General features: G+C 39.2%; 1 protein-coding gene across 2 annotated transcripts in view; it reads right to left on the reverse strand.

Moving 5' to 3' along the window:
- Positions 1 to 2,250: 2,250 nt before the first annotated feature.
- KHDRBS2 (KH RNA binding domain containing, signal transduction associated 2) overlaps positions 2,251 to 14,898 on the reverse strand; it is a 353,375-nt gene continuing 340,727 nt past the window's right edge. For both annotated transcript variants that reach the window (XM_049818294.1, XM_049818293.1), the window contains one exon: positions 2,251 to 3,165. In XM_049818294.1, the coding sequence (XP_049674251.1) occupies positions 3,075 to 3,165 (91 nt within the window). In that variant the 3' untranslated portion in view covers positions 2,251 to 3,074. The remainder of the gene's footprint in view (positions 3,166 to 14,898) is intronic.

A 14,898-nucleotide genomic window follows, 5' to 3' on the forward strand; every position in this document is an offset into this window, starting at 1 on the left:
TGGAGAGGAAAATTAAGCCCTTTATATCTTGTTATACAACACAACTTGCGGTTTGTAAGTAACCGTTGAATACACCGATAGCTGGAAAACGTTTAATCAGCCAGACCACAATCAGGGGAAAAGATGACAGAGTAATAAATGTGTCTGGGATTGTGTATTTGGTGTGCAACATCATCAGTTTTGTTTATTAACTCTTTTCTAGTTTAACGATCATGAGAGAGGAAGAGAATTTGTACTTTTCGTATTGTGATTAGGTTGACACTTCTGAGTGAGTGGACAAAGTTGTATCTGACCAGATTTTTTTTTTGTGTTTCCAGCAATGACATTTGTCTTCAATCAAAAAACTCATATATAATCTGAAGTCTATGTTATGAGATATAACCTATGAAGAAGGTTACCCAAGATACACCTTTATGTTTAAATGCATTTAACAGAGAAATATAGAAAGTTATGCCTTGATCCATGCCATTGCATGGGAATACCATTAATGTCTCTGCCATTCTAAAGCACAAAAAAGAAAAACCTAGCAAGCAAAAGAATAATTAAGAAGCTTCTTGTCTCTTTATAGATACTTCTGACATAGGAGGAAATGATAAATATTGTGAGAAGCAAAGGTAAGCCAGCATTGTATTTTTCTATGTCATGTGACTAGTTTGTTTCCAAAATGTAGGCATGCTTTTAATAAACACCAGCTCTTGTTTTTAGCAGGAGCAGTTATAAAGTACACCATCTTAATATTTACCACTAAAAGGCTAGATGACAAGACTTCTTTTATTTAAATGAAGGGCATCATACCATATACAAGCAAATGTTTTGACTGCCATTATACCATAATCACTACGCTGCTATGCAGGGAAACATTGCTGGAAAGAATTATTTATTTTAAAACTCTAGCTGAATGCACTTCTGTGTGTTAGTAAAGCCAAATGCACAGACAAAATAGGAAAGAAGAAAAACCCCTGAGATGCGGCAGAGCTTACCTGACCACTTCTCAGCAGATCTGCTGCTTAGTTGTCCAGTGCCTGTGAGTCCCTGAAATAGTGAGACAGAATAAACTCAATGTAACCATCATGTAGCCTACTAAATTCACTTAAACACTTCAAACGACAAAACATATGCTTCATAAAGTATTCAAAAAGAGTTAGCATGCAACTCCAGCTGCAAAAGATTTTGTTCACAAACTGAACAGCAATAGGCCTGTACTTTATTCTCATCAAAAAAGTAAACCAATCACATTGACAAAAAGCCACTGTAAACAAAAAGACTGTATTTAAAGGATTAACAGTTTTGGCATCCCTACTATCAAGTCTTCTGTTCTTTTTTTCTTTTTTTTTTCATCAAAATTTAGGTTATATATTTGTTGTTAGCAAGAGTTGCATTACTATTATTGTTAATTTTAGTTCTGTTTATTACCTTGAGGGTTATATATTGTAGAATAATTTTGTTGTCACTAGTTAATGTTAATTAGCTGGTTTAATAGCCTATATACCTATTTGTTATCTTTTGGTAGGTTTACTTTTTTAACTATCAGTAACTTAATAACTGAGAATATTTAACATTACTGTTGCATACTCAAAATTACAGAGTTACTATTAGTGTTACCTGTTTAACGTTTAGTCATCCTTTGAGTCCTGCGACATATTTCCTTAATAATCATCAGCCATCAAGTCTGATAGTCTCAAAAGAAATATCAGCCCTCTAAACTGCCTTCAAGGGCGGTGATATTTAGCACTGAAAATTACAAATAAAGTTTTTGAAGTTGAGTACCAACAACTGGGCAGTGACACTGATGATTTGTTTATCAAGACAAATTGTTATATACTACGAAAAATGCAGTCAACGCACTCTTCTGAGTGAAAACAAATAGGTGAATCTATGCAATGCTTACATGTTGAATGGGATATTTAATGTGCGGGGAAACTCAAAGGTCGGAGAACTAGCATTTAGACAGTCTAACAGTGGTAAGTGGTAATCTTACCTCTTTAAACTCCATTACATTCTCACGAGAGACATGCTAATACAAACAAGTCAATCAGAGTTTGTGTTTAGCAAGATCAAGCTTAGAGGATAGTTTAAAATCCATTTATTGTTCTAAAGCATTTTTTTCCATTAACATGTTATACATTAGTGGATACTAACCATGGTTCATGTAACAGTTTAGTTTGTTAACTTTTAAATTATTTAACAACCAGAAGTTATTAATACAACTTTTAAAGTCTTACACAAAAAATCTTAAAACAGGCTTGGGTTCATTTTTGTAATTTTTATATAAAAAACATTTTAGGCATCTCTTGAAAAAGAAATAAAGCAGGCATTTAAAGCTAGAAAACAAGTAATTCCAAATTTAGTTTGTTACAAAAGGTTTCAGCTTTATTGACAAATTATGGCAAACATATTTGACAAAGTTATGGTTTCCTATTTAGAGAAGCTTACACATGGAACTTTATGTGATTTTTTTTAAACAAATACAGGTTAAAACACTGAACAAATTCAGTTAGCTACATACATACAGTAGCTGCTTGTTTTCAACCCCATTAAAACAGCATTTAAAATTAAATTTACAAACTTAATATCGAACATCTTAATCTAAACTAACATATATTAAAAAAGACAGGTTAAAACATCTTATCTACAGCTTGATTATTGTCTGGTTCAAAATAAAAAAAAGGAAAAAAAAGAACCATATTACAGTCTTTCAGCAACCCTAAACAAAAACTCAGCCTTAGCTAGTATGTAGAGAGACTCAAGATCTGTAACAGTGTCATGCTAAATTTTTAAATTACACACAGCAATGAATACAACCAACAGAACATCATCTTTGAATGGTTTATAGACAATGCTTGCCAAAGGTTTTTTGTCTCTGTTTTTTTTAAGTCCGTGTTATAAAATAATACTAACGCCAATGTCACTCCAATGTTATAGGAAATACAAGTAGTACATAGGATAATAATGAGCAGTAATCCCTAGGATAGAAAAGAAATGGACTATTACTTGTCTTGTTGCTGTTTATGTGGAGACCACAGGCTATTAATTGTCTTTGAGATGAGGTCACAGATGAGGAGGACCTTCAATATCTACCATAGGGGTGTTCCCTGTAACCCCCTCTGGCTGACCTTGGAGGTGGTGCCTTTAGGCTGGAACGGGTTGTGGCCCATTCTTCTTGTGCTAAAAACAGAAGAGAAAAACATGTTTCATAAATATCTAAATTTGAAAGAACAAAGTGATGCCACTGCTAATGGCTGTCAAAATTCTCAAGGGTTTTGGCTGAAAGCTTTAGAAAAATAAAATGAGGATGGTGTTATGATCCATTTCTCTATCCTCCTACAAAAACTTACGGAAAACTAACCTTCTACCGCTCTACACAGGCAACGTGTCTATCTCGGGATGAAAAAAACCCTTACTCCTTCACTTTCAGCAGAGAATGAATACCTACTGTGGTGGCAGTACAGTCAGCCCTGGAAAAAATCACTGCACTAGCCTGTCAGCTGAGAATTTATTCGATGTTTTGAGCTTCTAGCATTTATGCTAAAGCACCAATGTGAATAATATTTAATGCAGTTGGTATGTTAATAAGATGAGGAGTCAAATCATGAAAGATAGTAGAAAAACATTTGATTTTTTACTTCCATTTGAGACCAAAAGAAAGAAAATAATGGAAGAAAAATAATCTGTAGAAATGAAGCTACTACATTAAGCAAAAGATTTTTGCCAAATAGTTTTTACTTTGCATTATCTTTAAAATACTTTTTCAAATTTGCGTGAATGAAATATGCTTGGGAAGAATAAGTTAAAAACTCTAAGGCTAGTTCAGTTTTTACAAAGCTTCAACAAATCTTCCCCCCCTTGCCCCCACCAAGAGAAGGTACTTCTCCAAAGGAGCAAATGGGAAGCTACCTACAATTGTGGTCCAGTGGTTGAACCCCAAACTTGAACTCTCCCTAAATCAGCTAGTGGATTGTCAAAGGATTTCTGGTTTTGTCTTCCACTGACTTTAACTGTTCATAAACATAGTGAGTGAAATGGAAACACAGAAATCATAGTATTTCATCTGTCTTACATCACATCATGGTGCAACATTACTCCTGTTACAACAGTCACAGAATATATTTGACACACACATGTTCATGAGGAAGTTTCAAAATCTCTACATACCCCACCAAAGTTATATGATATCCTGTCTATGTCTTTGTAATGAAATACAGAAAGTGTTCAGAAATCAGTGTAGTGAATGTTAACTATTCTCCATACTGTTTTATTTTATTGGTGATCAGAATGTTTGTATTACGGGTATGCATAGAATATTAATGTTTGTAAAATATAAAAGTAAGGGTCAAGCCTTCTGATGCTAGGGAAAAAAAGAACACTTTCTAAGGTCCATAAAAAACAGAGATTGAAAAGAGAGGAGTTTAAAAGATTGGAAGGTGACTTGAAGCCAGTGGGAAAGTGAAGGGAAGATTCAAATTGATGATGAAACAGTATACTTGCTGTTGCTATCAAAACAAAACTAACTGATTGGTATATTAAAATAGATCCTTCTTCCTAAATCTAAAAAGGGACTATTTTATTTTATTTATAAATAGGTAACACAGTAAGAAGCTGAACTATCCAGTCTTGAATTACTGCTGAAGATTTGAAACATTTAAGGTCTTTGACCCATAAATTTAAAAATCCAGTTGTATCTATTTGTTAAGAGGTACATAATTTTTATGCCCTGATCCATACAACAATTTTTAAGTGCCTGTTTAAGAAATCAACATTTCAGAACATATTTTCCTTGCTCAGATCTTGTTTTAGACTTTTGCTACCCCACTCAGCTACCAAGTATTAAAATGAGTACTCCTGACTCAGCATGGTCAATAAAATTCATCTATACGGAATATAAAGGTGAAACTTGCTGAACTCCCAGGTGTAAGGGGATAAGCTGTGAGCCAATGCGGGACATATTAGCTATGGTGAGCAGGGGCAAAAATATTCATTGCTCATAACCAAGAAGAACATATTCTTACTATGTTTTTCATGTTACATGCAACTTTCCCATTTATTTTCTAATGAGCCAAGCAGAGGTACTCTTCAGTTTGATCTGATTCCTGATGTACCTGTAGAGTGAATCCAACCTCAGTTAATTTTTCTTTTTTTTTTTTTTTTTCTTGTATTCCATTCTCACTATTGGAAGGACAGACTGGGCTTTCAAGTGTCAGGTCACTGCCAGAAAGCAGTGACGGATTCCTACCTTTTTGAAAGTAGCATCGGTTGCAATTCATTCAAAGCATTGAAGAATTTTGTTCAAGTTTTTAACAGAATGACCTAAACAAGAGAATGGACCTTTCTATGCAAAATAAAATACGTAGGCTAGTACATGAGTAGATTCAAAATCAAAACTGTATTATTCATACATTTCAATGAAGGCTAACTACCTTAAATTTAGTCAGCTACTTGATTAATGGAATGATAGCCTTAAATATAAAAAGGAACTGAAAAAATCTTCATCTCCATTAATACATGTAAAAGATTTTCTTTTATTAAAGCAAGTTTTTAGAGGGACAGCACATCTTCCTCTCAAGCAAAGATTTCATAAATGTACCTTCTAGAGCAGAACAAGAGTTCAGTAAAGGCTCCATACTTCGACTGCTTTGGGCTCAATTGCTATAAATAACTTACTAAAGTTCAATCTTCACTAGTTTCTCCTTAAATAGTTCATTCATATCATTTGGCTACGATGAACTTAAAATCACAAGACTCCCCCATGAAACTAATACATACAGAGGTCTCTGTTTCTCTTCTGCATCTTGATTAATGTGTCTATTGATAATAATATAGAATTCCAAATAAATAATAGTGATATTGTTGCATTGTACAAGCACAGAAAAAATTGTTTGGATTTTTCTTTTTATATGCACGTGTTAGAGTCCAAGTTCCAAATGAATCTTTGAGCAATATGGTGACATATTAGCTACATGAACGGAATGGTGTGCTGATGTTACATATTTGGCTTACTGTTTCCAAAACCTTTATAATACAATGTATTTCGCTGTCAGTCATACCAACTTTTAGCCCTGACACAGGAAGTATGTGAATAAATAATTTTAAAACCCCATCCAATTAGCAGAAACTTTGCTAAATTGAAATCTTACCCAACGTGGATAGGACCACATACTGTCCACCCACAGGGGAAACTGAAGTCACAATTTCTTTCTCTGGCAGGTCAGGAAGTCCTCCCTGGGTAAAGGAGAATGAGGTCTCCTGGCCATGGGAGGGAAATTAAACTCTCTTTAAGTGTTGCATGGGTGGAAAAGTACAAAGATACTGATATTTGGTATAGAGAAGCTTCTGCAGAATAGTTGGGGAGCTTCGTAGTTGAAGAAGTTACATCATGAACGGAAAGGTGGTTACACTTTGTGTGCCCTCCATTTCAGGGCAAACCAAAATGGGTTAGTTCAAATCAACACTGAAGGTAAATGAATGTTTCATCTTGCACTGAAACTAAGAGAGCACTCACATCTTTGGTTACAGTTAAGAGGTAGATTCACAAAACACCTTTTCAGTTGAGACATGGTCAGTGACTGCATTAGTGCAAATAGGCTATTTTTTCATAGAATCACAGAATGGTTTGTGTTGGAAGGGACCTTAAAGATCATCTAGTTCAACCCCTCTGCCATGGGCAGGGACACCTTCCACTTACAGCTCTTGTAAGAAGTCCCTCTCCAGCCTTCTTGTAGGCCCCCTTTAGGTACTGGCAGGCTGCTATAAGGTCTCCCTGGAGCCTTCTCTTCTCCAGGCTGAACAATCCCAACTCTCTCAGCCTGTCTGCACAGGAGAGGTGCTCCAGACCCCTGATCATCTTCATGGCCCTCCTCTGGACCTGCCCCAACAGGTCGATGTCTCTCCTGTGCTGAGGACCCCAGATCTGGACACAGTACTGCAGGTGGGGTCTCACCAGAGCGGAGCAGAATGCCCTCCCTTGACCTGCTGGTCATGCTTCTTGTTATGTAGGCGAGGATACGGTTGGCTTTCTGGGCTGCAAATGCACATTGCCGGGTCATGTCCAGCTTCTCATCAACCAACACCTCCAAGTCTTTATCCACAGAGCTGCTCTCAAACGATTCTCTGCCCAGCCTGTATTTGTGCTTGGGATTGCCCCAGTTCATGTGCATGACCTTGCACTTGGTTTTGAACTTCATGAGGTTCGCATGGACCCGCCTTTCAAGTCTATCAAGGGCCCTCTGGATGGCAACCCTTCCCTCCAGCGTGTCAACCACACCACACAGCTTGGTGTCATCGGCAAACTTGCTGAGGGTGCGCTCGATTCCACTGTTCATGTCACTGACAAAGTTGTTAAACAGCACTGGTCCCAATACCGACCCCTGACAAACGACACTTGTCACTGCTCTCCACTTGGACATGGAGCCATTGACCACAACCCTTTGAGTGAGACCATCCAGCCAATTTCTTATCCACTGAGTGGTCCATCTGTCAAATCCATGTCTCTCCAATTTAGAGAGAAGGATGTTGTGCGGGACAGTGCCAAATGCTTTGCACAAGCCCAGGTAGATGACACCTGTGGCTCTTCCCTTATCCACCAACGCTGTAACCCCATCGTAGAAGGCCACCAAATTTGTCAGGCACAATTTGCCCCTTAGTGAAGCCATGCTGGCTGTCACCAATCACCTCCTTATCTTCCATGTGCCTCAGCACAGCTTCCAGGAGGATCCGCTCCATGATCTTGCTGGGCACAGATGTAAGACTGGCCTGTAGTTCGCCAGGTCTTCCTATTTTCCCTTTTTAAAAGTGGGCGTTAGGCTTCACCTTTTCCAGTCAATGGGAACATCCCTGGACTGCCATGACTTCTCAGATATGATGGATAATGGCTTAGCCATTTCATCTGCCAGTTCCCTCAGGACCTGCGGATGCAGCTCATCAGGTTCCACGGACTTGTACACCTTCAGGTTGCTTAGATGGTCTCAAACCTGATCCCCTCCTATGGTGGGAAGTTCTTCATTCTCCCAGTCCCTGCCTTTGCCTTCTGCATCTTGGGCGGTATGGCTGGAGCACTTGCTGGTGAAGATTGAGACAAAAAAGTCATTGAGTACCTCAGCCTTCTCCATATTCCAGGTAACCAGGTCTGCCATTTCCTTCTGGAGAGGGCCCACATTTTCCCTAGTCTTCCTTTTATCACCGACGTAACTATAGAAGCTTTTCTTGTTGCCCTTGATGTCCCTGGCCAGATTTAATTCTATCACCAGGGCTTTTGCTTTCCTAGCCTCACCCCTGGCTGCTTGGATAATTTCTCTGTATTCCTCCCAGGCAACCTGTCCTTGCACTTCAGCTGGTCATTGAACAGAGGGTGACACCCCTCCTCATCTCCCCAGCCTGTCCTTCCTAAAGAGCCTGTATCCTTCCTTTCCAACACTCCAGTCATAGGAGCCGTCCCACCATATCTCCGTGAGGCCAGTAGGATCATAGCCCTGCAGGTGTACACGTCTCTAACTCCTCTTGCTTATTCGCCATGTATGTGCATTTGCATAGAGGCATTTAAGCGGGGCCCCCGATGAAGCTGCCTTACTGGCTGGAGTGGCTGGAACTCTTTTGTGCTGCTCTTCTGGTGCTCTGCTGCTGACCTGTGATCCCTCTCCAGGCTCTCAGCATCTATTACTGGCACTGGCATCACGCTGGAAGGAGTGGATGGATTGAGGTTCACCTGTCCCAGCAATTTTAGTTTAAAGCCCTCTTTTAATGCAAAATAAACCACACTGACTTTGAAACACCCTGACTTGTCAGGGTCAGACACCATGTTTTAGTTGAGAAGCAGTAACCAAAACCTGACAGCTTATGGAATAATATAAACTCCAGCAAATGCTTTACTCTGGCAGTCACCAAGGGAAACACTGGTGACTGGAGATACTGCCAGTGATGAAGCATCAATTTTCTCCCCCCCAGATTATCACAGGGCAGTGCATGATTTATACTACACAGGGATTGCTTGGGGTCAGATTATTTATTGAAGTGAATTTTGAATGTGAATGGTCAGTTGGGCCATTAGATCACAGAGCAGATCCAGGCCCACAGCCTGACCAGCAGTGTAGGCACACAGAATATTATCGCATGTTGGCATCATGTTGAATGGTGAATGGGCCCAAATGCAGGTTGGAGAGGATGCTTATTTCCTTCCTCTCATCTTCTGATGACTTTCATCTGTTCCTCTGGCTACAGGTGTTACTGGCCTACTAAATTCCTCATCTCAGATACTCCTTCACTGAAATCAATTATATTTCCCAAAACCAAGGAGTGAATTTGCCTCTCCAATCACATCAGAGCTGTCAAAGTGTTTAAACTTCTGTGATGCAGATTTCTTTCCAGTTTTGTTTTAAGATAGTCAACCATTAGTAATGTACTGGCTAGTCTTCTAGTGCAAATGAAGTATTATATATCTACCGACCTCCTTATTGTCCATACTTCATTTTAAAAAGGAAAAAAAACCATTGTTGATTCCCTCTGGCCATTCACCTTTGAAGTTAAAAAGTTGCTGATACGTGTTTTCAATTTTTTTTAAATAACATTTAAAGACTTTTAAGACTTTAAAAATTCTCCATGAATAAATGAAATTCATCATATACACACTTGCATTTAGTAGGAAAACAACACAATAGCCCCCTTAGAAAATCAGAATACCTGTCATTTTTTTACCTGAATAATTGGAGTATCTAACGTTGCTACAGATCTACAACCACAAAAAATAACCTATATTCCAAAGACTCCAGGAGTGAGCAGAGGTAACAGAAAAAAAGTTTGACTGAACTGAAGCATTTTAGTTAATGAGCCTGTTGTTTTTTAATAGGTATGGTTTTATTGCCAGTATCTTGTTTTCGCTAATCACTGCTGACTTTTGTGGCCAGTAAGAAAATAATTAGCTGATTCTGGACTAAAACAGTGAACGTTTAAAATAGGTATCAAAGATTGCTTTTGTCAAAAGATAATGCTCTATGAAAATAGAAAAATGAAAATATAAAACATAAAAAGCCTGTTAAAATTCTGAAAGCTATTTCTTCTCTGCAAGATGTCTTCTCTGCAACTACATTTCATTATCTTTTTTGCCTTGGGGTGTGGTGAGGGAAGGTTGGGAAGGGGGAATATCATCTGCAGAGCTGAAGTGAGGCTCAGGCTAGGACACATTAGGACTGGACATCTCTGGAGAAGATTTGGTAGCAGCTGATCTTGCTATGGAACAAGAAACATTCCTGTTGTGATTTTTTTTGGTGCGATCCATTAATTTTTTTTTTCTTGGAGCTGCTCAGGATGTTCTCTTGTTGAATATCAGGGGTTTTATGGTCACATGAAACCAAAGTTTACTGTGGAAATCTATTGCCTAGAGGGTTGAAGAAGTGGCAGCTGGTATGATACAGTCCTAAATCCTCAGGTCTCTCATACCTACAGGGAATCAGTTTCCATATAGTGAATTTAAAAAACCTGCCTCCGCAGTATGTTTCATTACACCCTTTAAAAATGGCATTTTGCTGTAAACGTGCTGCAGCTTCAATTACCCTTTGCTGAAGTGTCACTGCATTTGCAGAGAGGCCTCGGGGAGAAGTAAGATTTAGATAAAAAAGGAGAGACTTTATTTATATAAATGAAAACGACTAAAGTAGTAAAAATACTCACTAAATGGACAACACAAACCAATTTCTTGTTGCCTTCGAGCCCCCCCCACCCCGGACTGAAACATCTCCATATAAAGGTGAAGCATACAGTCGTTCTGGCAGTACTCATACAGTAAAAAATGACTTTATATTACCCATTGGAAGAAGATGTTTTTCCTTGACTAACAGTGTTCTTAAAGTAAATTGCTGCTGTGGCTGTACCAGCTTCTGATACAGAACAAGAACAGAAATGTAATTTGTGGTACAAGTCTCTTATGCTCTTTTTTTCCCAGTAATACGGTGGACCTGTTTGCTTGATTTCAAACTTTAACAAGGAAGGATGATGGTCACAAGTTAGTTATATCTATTTGGTAATACCATCATCAAAATATGAGAGGACAGCTGACAGCTTACAGCTCTTGTTGATATTGCAAGACAGACCCTACGCATTAAAAGGTGGATCCATAGCCAAAACATAGATTAAAGTTTGGGGATTACAGCCTTCAACTGGAAAAACAGTGACCTCTACCACTTGTACAGCAGTAAAGGATTATATATTTATTGTGGAGAGAGCAAGACGGATATGGAGCAACGCTATAAGGAGTCTCTGAACCACATGATGCCAATAAATTGCAAGATGCAGCCGCACCAAAAAAGAAATCAGAGTATTAGTGTTTTTTCCTACAGGGATTTTTAGTGAAGAACAATATATCTGAATGCCGGTAATTAAAGGTTCCTCGATGTGCAAAGGTGCTTTTTCATATCTCCGTTCCAGTACTCCAAGGCAACCTTTTTTCCTTCAGCATCAAGGGGTGTTCCTGAGAATGGAAAGCTCTATCTATCTTCAGGACTAGTCTTGAAGGACTGAAGCCATGTAGACTACCTCAGTCGTCACACAGAGATTGGGGTGGCTTGTTGGGTAGCAGTAGGGTCAAAAGACCCTTCAGCCTTTTTGATTCCCAGGCCGAGCTTCGTTGTGCTTCAGAACACGTGAGAACAGCGGAGTCTGGTCTTTCTCAGAGACTGCGCCAAAGTGGAAAGGAAAGAAAGCCTGGACATATTTTATCTTAATAAAGTGGCATGTTAATGAAGTGGAGACTGAGAGGGATTTCCAGTGAAGAGCAGGTAAGAGCTGTAGCCTTGAAGAGGGAAGGGTAATTGGGAGAACTGCTAGCGGGGCTGCCGATCAGCGTGCCCAAGAGCTGAAGTGGTGTGCAAGGGCGGACATCACGTTTTAACGCCGGTCCCTCTTCCTTCTCCTGCCTCCCGCCCAAGGAAAGCCTGTGGGGTCCGACCCCCCCGCTCCATCCAGCCTGCCATCCCGCCCCTCTGCTCTGGGGGGCTCCGCTCGCCCCTTCTCCTTGTCACTTCTGACTCTCCCCGCTGCTGTCAGAGACAGGAGATCCACAGCGCAGCTTCGTCAATGAGGGCCAAGGCCCGGTTTTCCCGGGAATTTGGTGCTGTTGCCAACTTGCCATTCTTAGCTAAGAAGCAATCCTGTACGCTTCACTTTCCGAAACTAACAGTGTAAGTTATGGCAGCATGATGGAAACACAAGAGAGTTTGTAGCTGAGGAATCTGAGTGTGCTCGGGCATGAGGGTCGCTTTGGGTGCGGTAACAAGTGTGGCAGCAAAGTTTTTGGTGGCTACTTTGGTAAGACGTATGAAGTCACGGGCACAGCCCTTTTAATTATACTGGGTCCTTCTTTCAATTTGCTGTATGCTCCCTGTGAATTGATATTTGAAGCTCACCTTTAGGACACAGATTAATTGTTTTTATCACAGGCAATCAGCACCCGTAGTTTAAGATTGATTGAAATTATATGTTAGTATTTTTGCACTGCTTTTTACAACTCAAATTGACGCTTAGTTGCTCTGTTTGTTGAGCTATATAAATACTTCCAGTATCTACTACAGACGTTACTGATGTATTAGCTGAGACTATCTTTAAAGATTAGTGTTTGATCAATTGCTAGCAGACTCAGTAGCTTTGATCTAGTGTTTAAATACAGAATTTAAGTTAGATTTTTTTTCTTACTAGAAAGTCAGAATGAACAAAAGGTCATAGTATTTTCACTGAAGATACTATGAAACCCGTGAAATTCCTTTGAATGTGGGTCACTAAACGGTATCATTTATAACAGAGAGAGATACATACGGAGTTGTTCCTGTCTTACTATTGTTGTTCCTTACTTACTATGTAGTACTGAAAGCACAGAAAAATTCATAGTGGTCTATCTACCCCCAAATTCTACCCCAAGCAGTGGCTATCATCGCATGCTTAAATGTCTTCTAGTACAAGACTCAAGAAAAGCACATATTCAGAGCACTTTTTTTTCCTACCCTTCAGTCAGCATTACTGCAACCTTGTCATGGAATTTTCCAGCATTGAATAAAACTCACAAATGCAAAGAGGACAACAATACAAGTAATTAAAAGGCACATCATATCACATATTAACAGATACTTTAAAATAAAAAAATACATATTAACAGCATGTGATTTGCATATGAATATGTTATTTCCTAATAATTTTAAATTTTACATTTCTATTCATTCCTTATTCCCTGTATAATAAAGACCCGATCACTTCTTCTTCCAACATCTGAATATTGCCCACAGTTTTGGGGCACAATTTTATTCATCTCTGGTCAATTATTTTGGGACAGGTGGCCAGGAAGAGATAAAAAGAGCTATTCTGTTTAGATAGTTAAGATGTATGTAACAGCAATTAAGATAATGGTTTAATTTAATTTGCCATTTAGCTTTCAGTGCTATTAGAAACATAGAAGCTGCTTTTAATTCAGAATAAAATAGTTTTCTTTCCTATGAGGAAAAAAATCTCTACCTTCTTTGCAAGGTCATTACACTGCATACATTTGGAGAGAGCACACCGCGCTAGAGACAGAGCATAAGTGGAATTCAGGAATTGCGGTTACTAGCTCTACTCCTTGTTTGCTCAGTGACCTTGGATAATTGTTTAATATTTTGTGGTATGGCTTCCTCACTGGTAGAATGAGACAGGAATACCTCCCTCCCTGGGGTATTCTGTGATGTAATTAATTGCCTGAGCAGTAAGAGAAGAGTGCTGTAGATGTGCTGAGCAGAAGACCCAATAGAAACCAGACATTTCACTTTAAAATGAGAACACTGAAAATTAGAATGATTTTCTTTTGGTAATTCCATTTGTGCTGTCTTTCTAGTAAGCCTCCAAACTTCTCCCTCCATGAGAAATGGGTGGAGACAAAGTACTAAGCAATAGTTGGAAACTTTGCCCTACACAAGCTAATGACTAATGTTCAACTAACATTGACAAAGCCGGGATTTCACCCCATAAATCCACACAGAAAAGACAGTTGCCTTTTTCTTGTGTCACAATTGGACAAGTATATATTATTTTAGACAAAAATTCAAGAACAGGTTTTTGTCTTTTTTTTTTTTTTTTTTTTTTTAGGATAGCATCTGCTTATTTTTTTCACTCTTCTGCTCTCGTTTTGCTTTTCGACAAAGCCTGCAACATACACAGGATTTTCTGACTTGTTAGCTATGCATTTTATAATTTTGTGAGAAGAATAGCTGAAGTGGCCATCTTCCAAATCACAAATGGTACCTTTCTTATTTGAAAAGTGGAATCTTGTCAGAAGACAAAAAATGTTTTCAAAACACAGGCTCAAAACCACTATGCTTACTTTTACCGTGCTAAATACCAATTATTTTACTAAACCTACCACGTATGCAATATATATACGGCTCAAAAACTAGAGATGCTAGGAAAACCTTGTGGTTTAAGAGTCCATTTTCTGAACTTGGCTGTAACCATTTTAAAAACCTACTGCCCCTACGCTTGACAGTACCTTCTCTTCAGGAGGGCTCACAACTGAGACTGCAGGGGTACTCCTAATCTGCTCTCGTATTGTGAGCTGCCCTGGCTTAAACTGGTAGTGGAGAACCACCGAAATCCTCCAGCTGCCTTGGCCTGGAGCAGATGGGGAGTGCTCGGGCACTCTGCTCTGCCAGCTCTCCCTGCGGGTTAAGTAACGTCAGCAAGAGAGGCAGTAATGACTGCTGGCGAAAATCGTTTCTTACAAGGCTTCAGCCACTTGTGCAGTGAACACCTGCCTCGGGCAGGAAAGGAGCAGCATCAGAGCACACAGGGAACGAGTTTTGGAAACTGCAGCACAGCGAGGAGACAGACTATTATCAGTGTTGCTGTGAGGTGAGTGTGAACGCGACGGTGTGGAGGGAGTTTTATTTTTCTCTGATTTTC

Source organism: Accipiter gentilis, chromosome 15, assembly GCF_929443795.1.
Source record: "Accipiter gentilis chromosome 15, bAccGen1.1, whole genome shotgun sequence".
NCBI lineage: Eukaryota > Metazoa > Chordata > Aves > Accipitriformes > Accipitridae > Astur > Astur gentilis.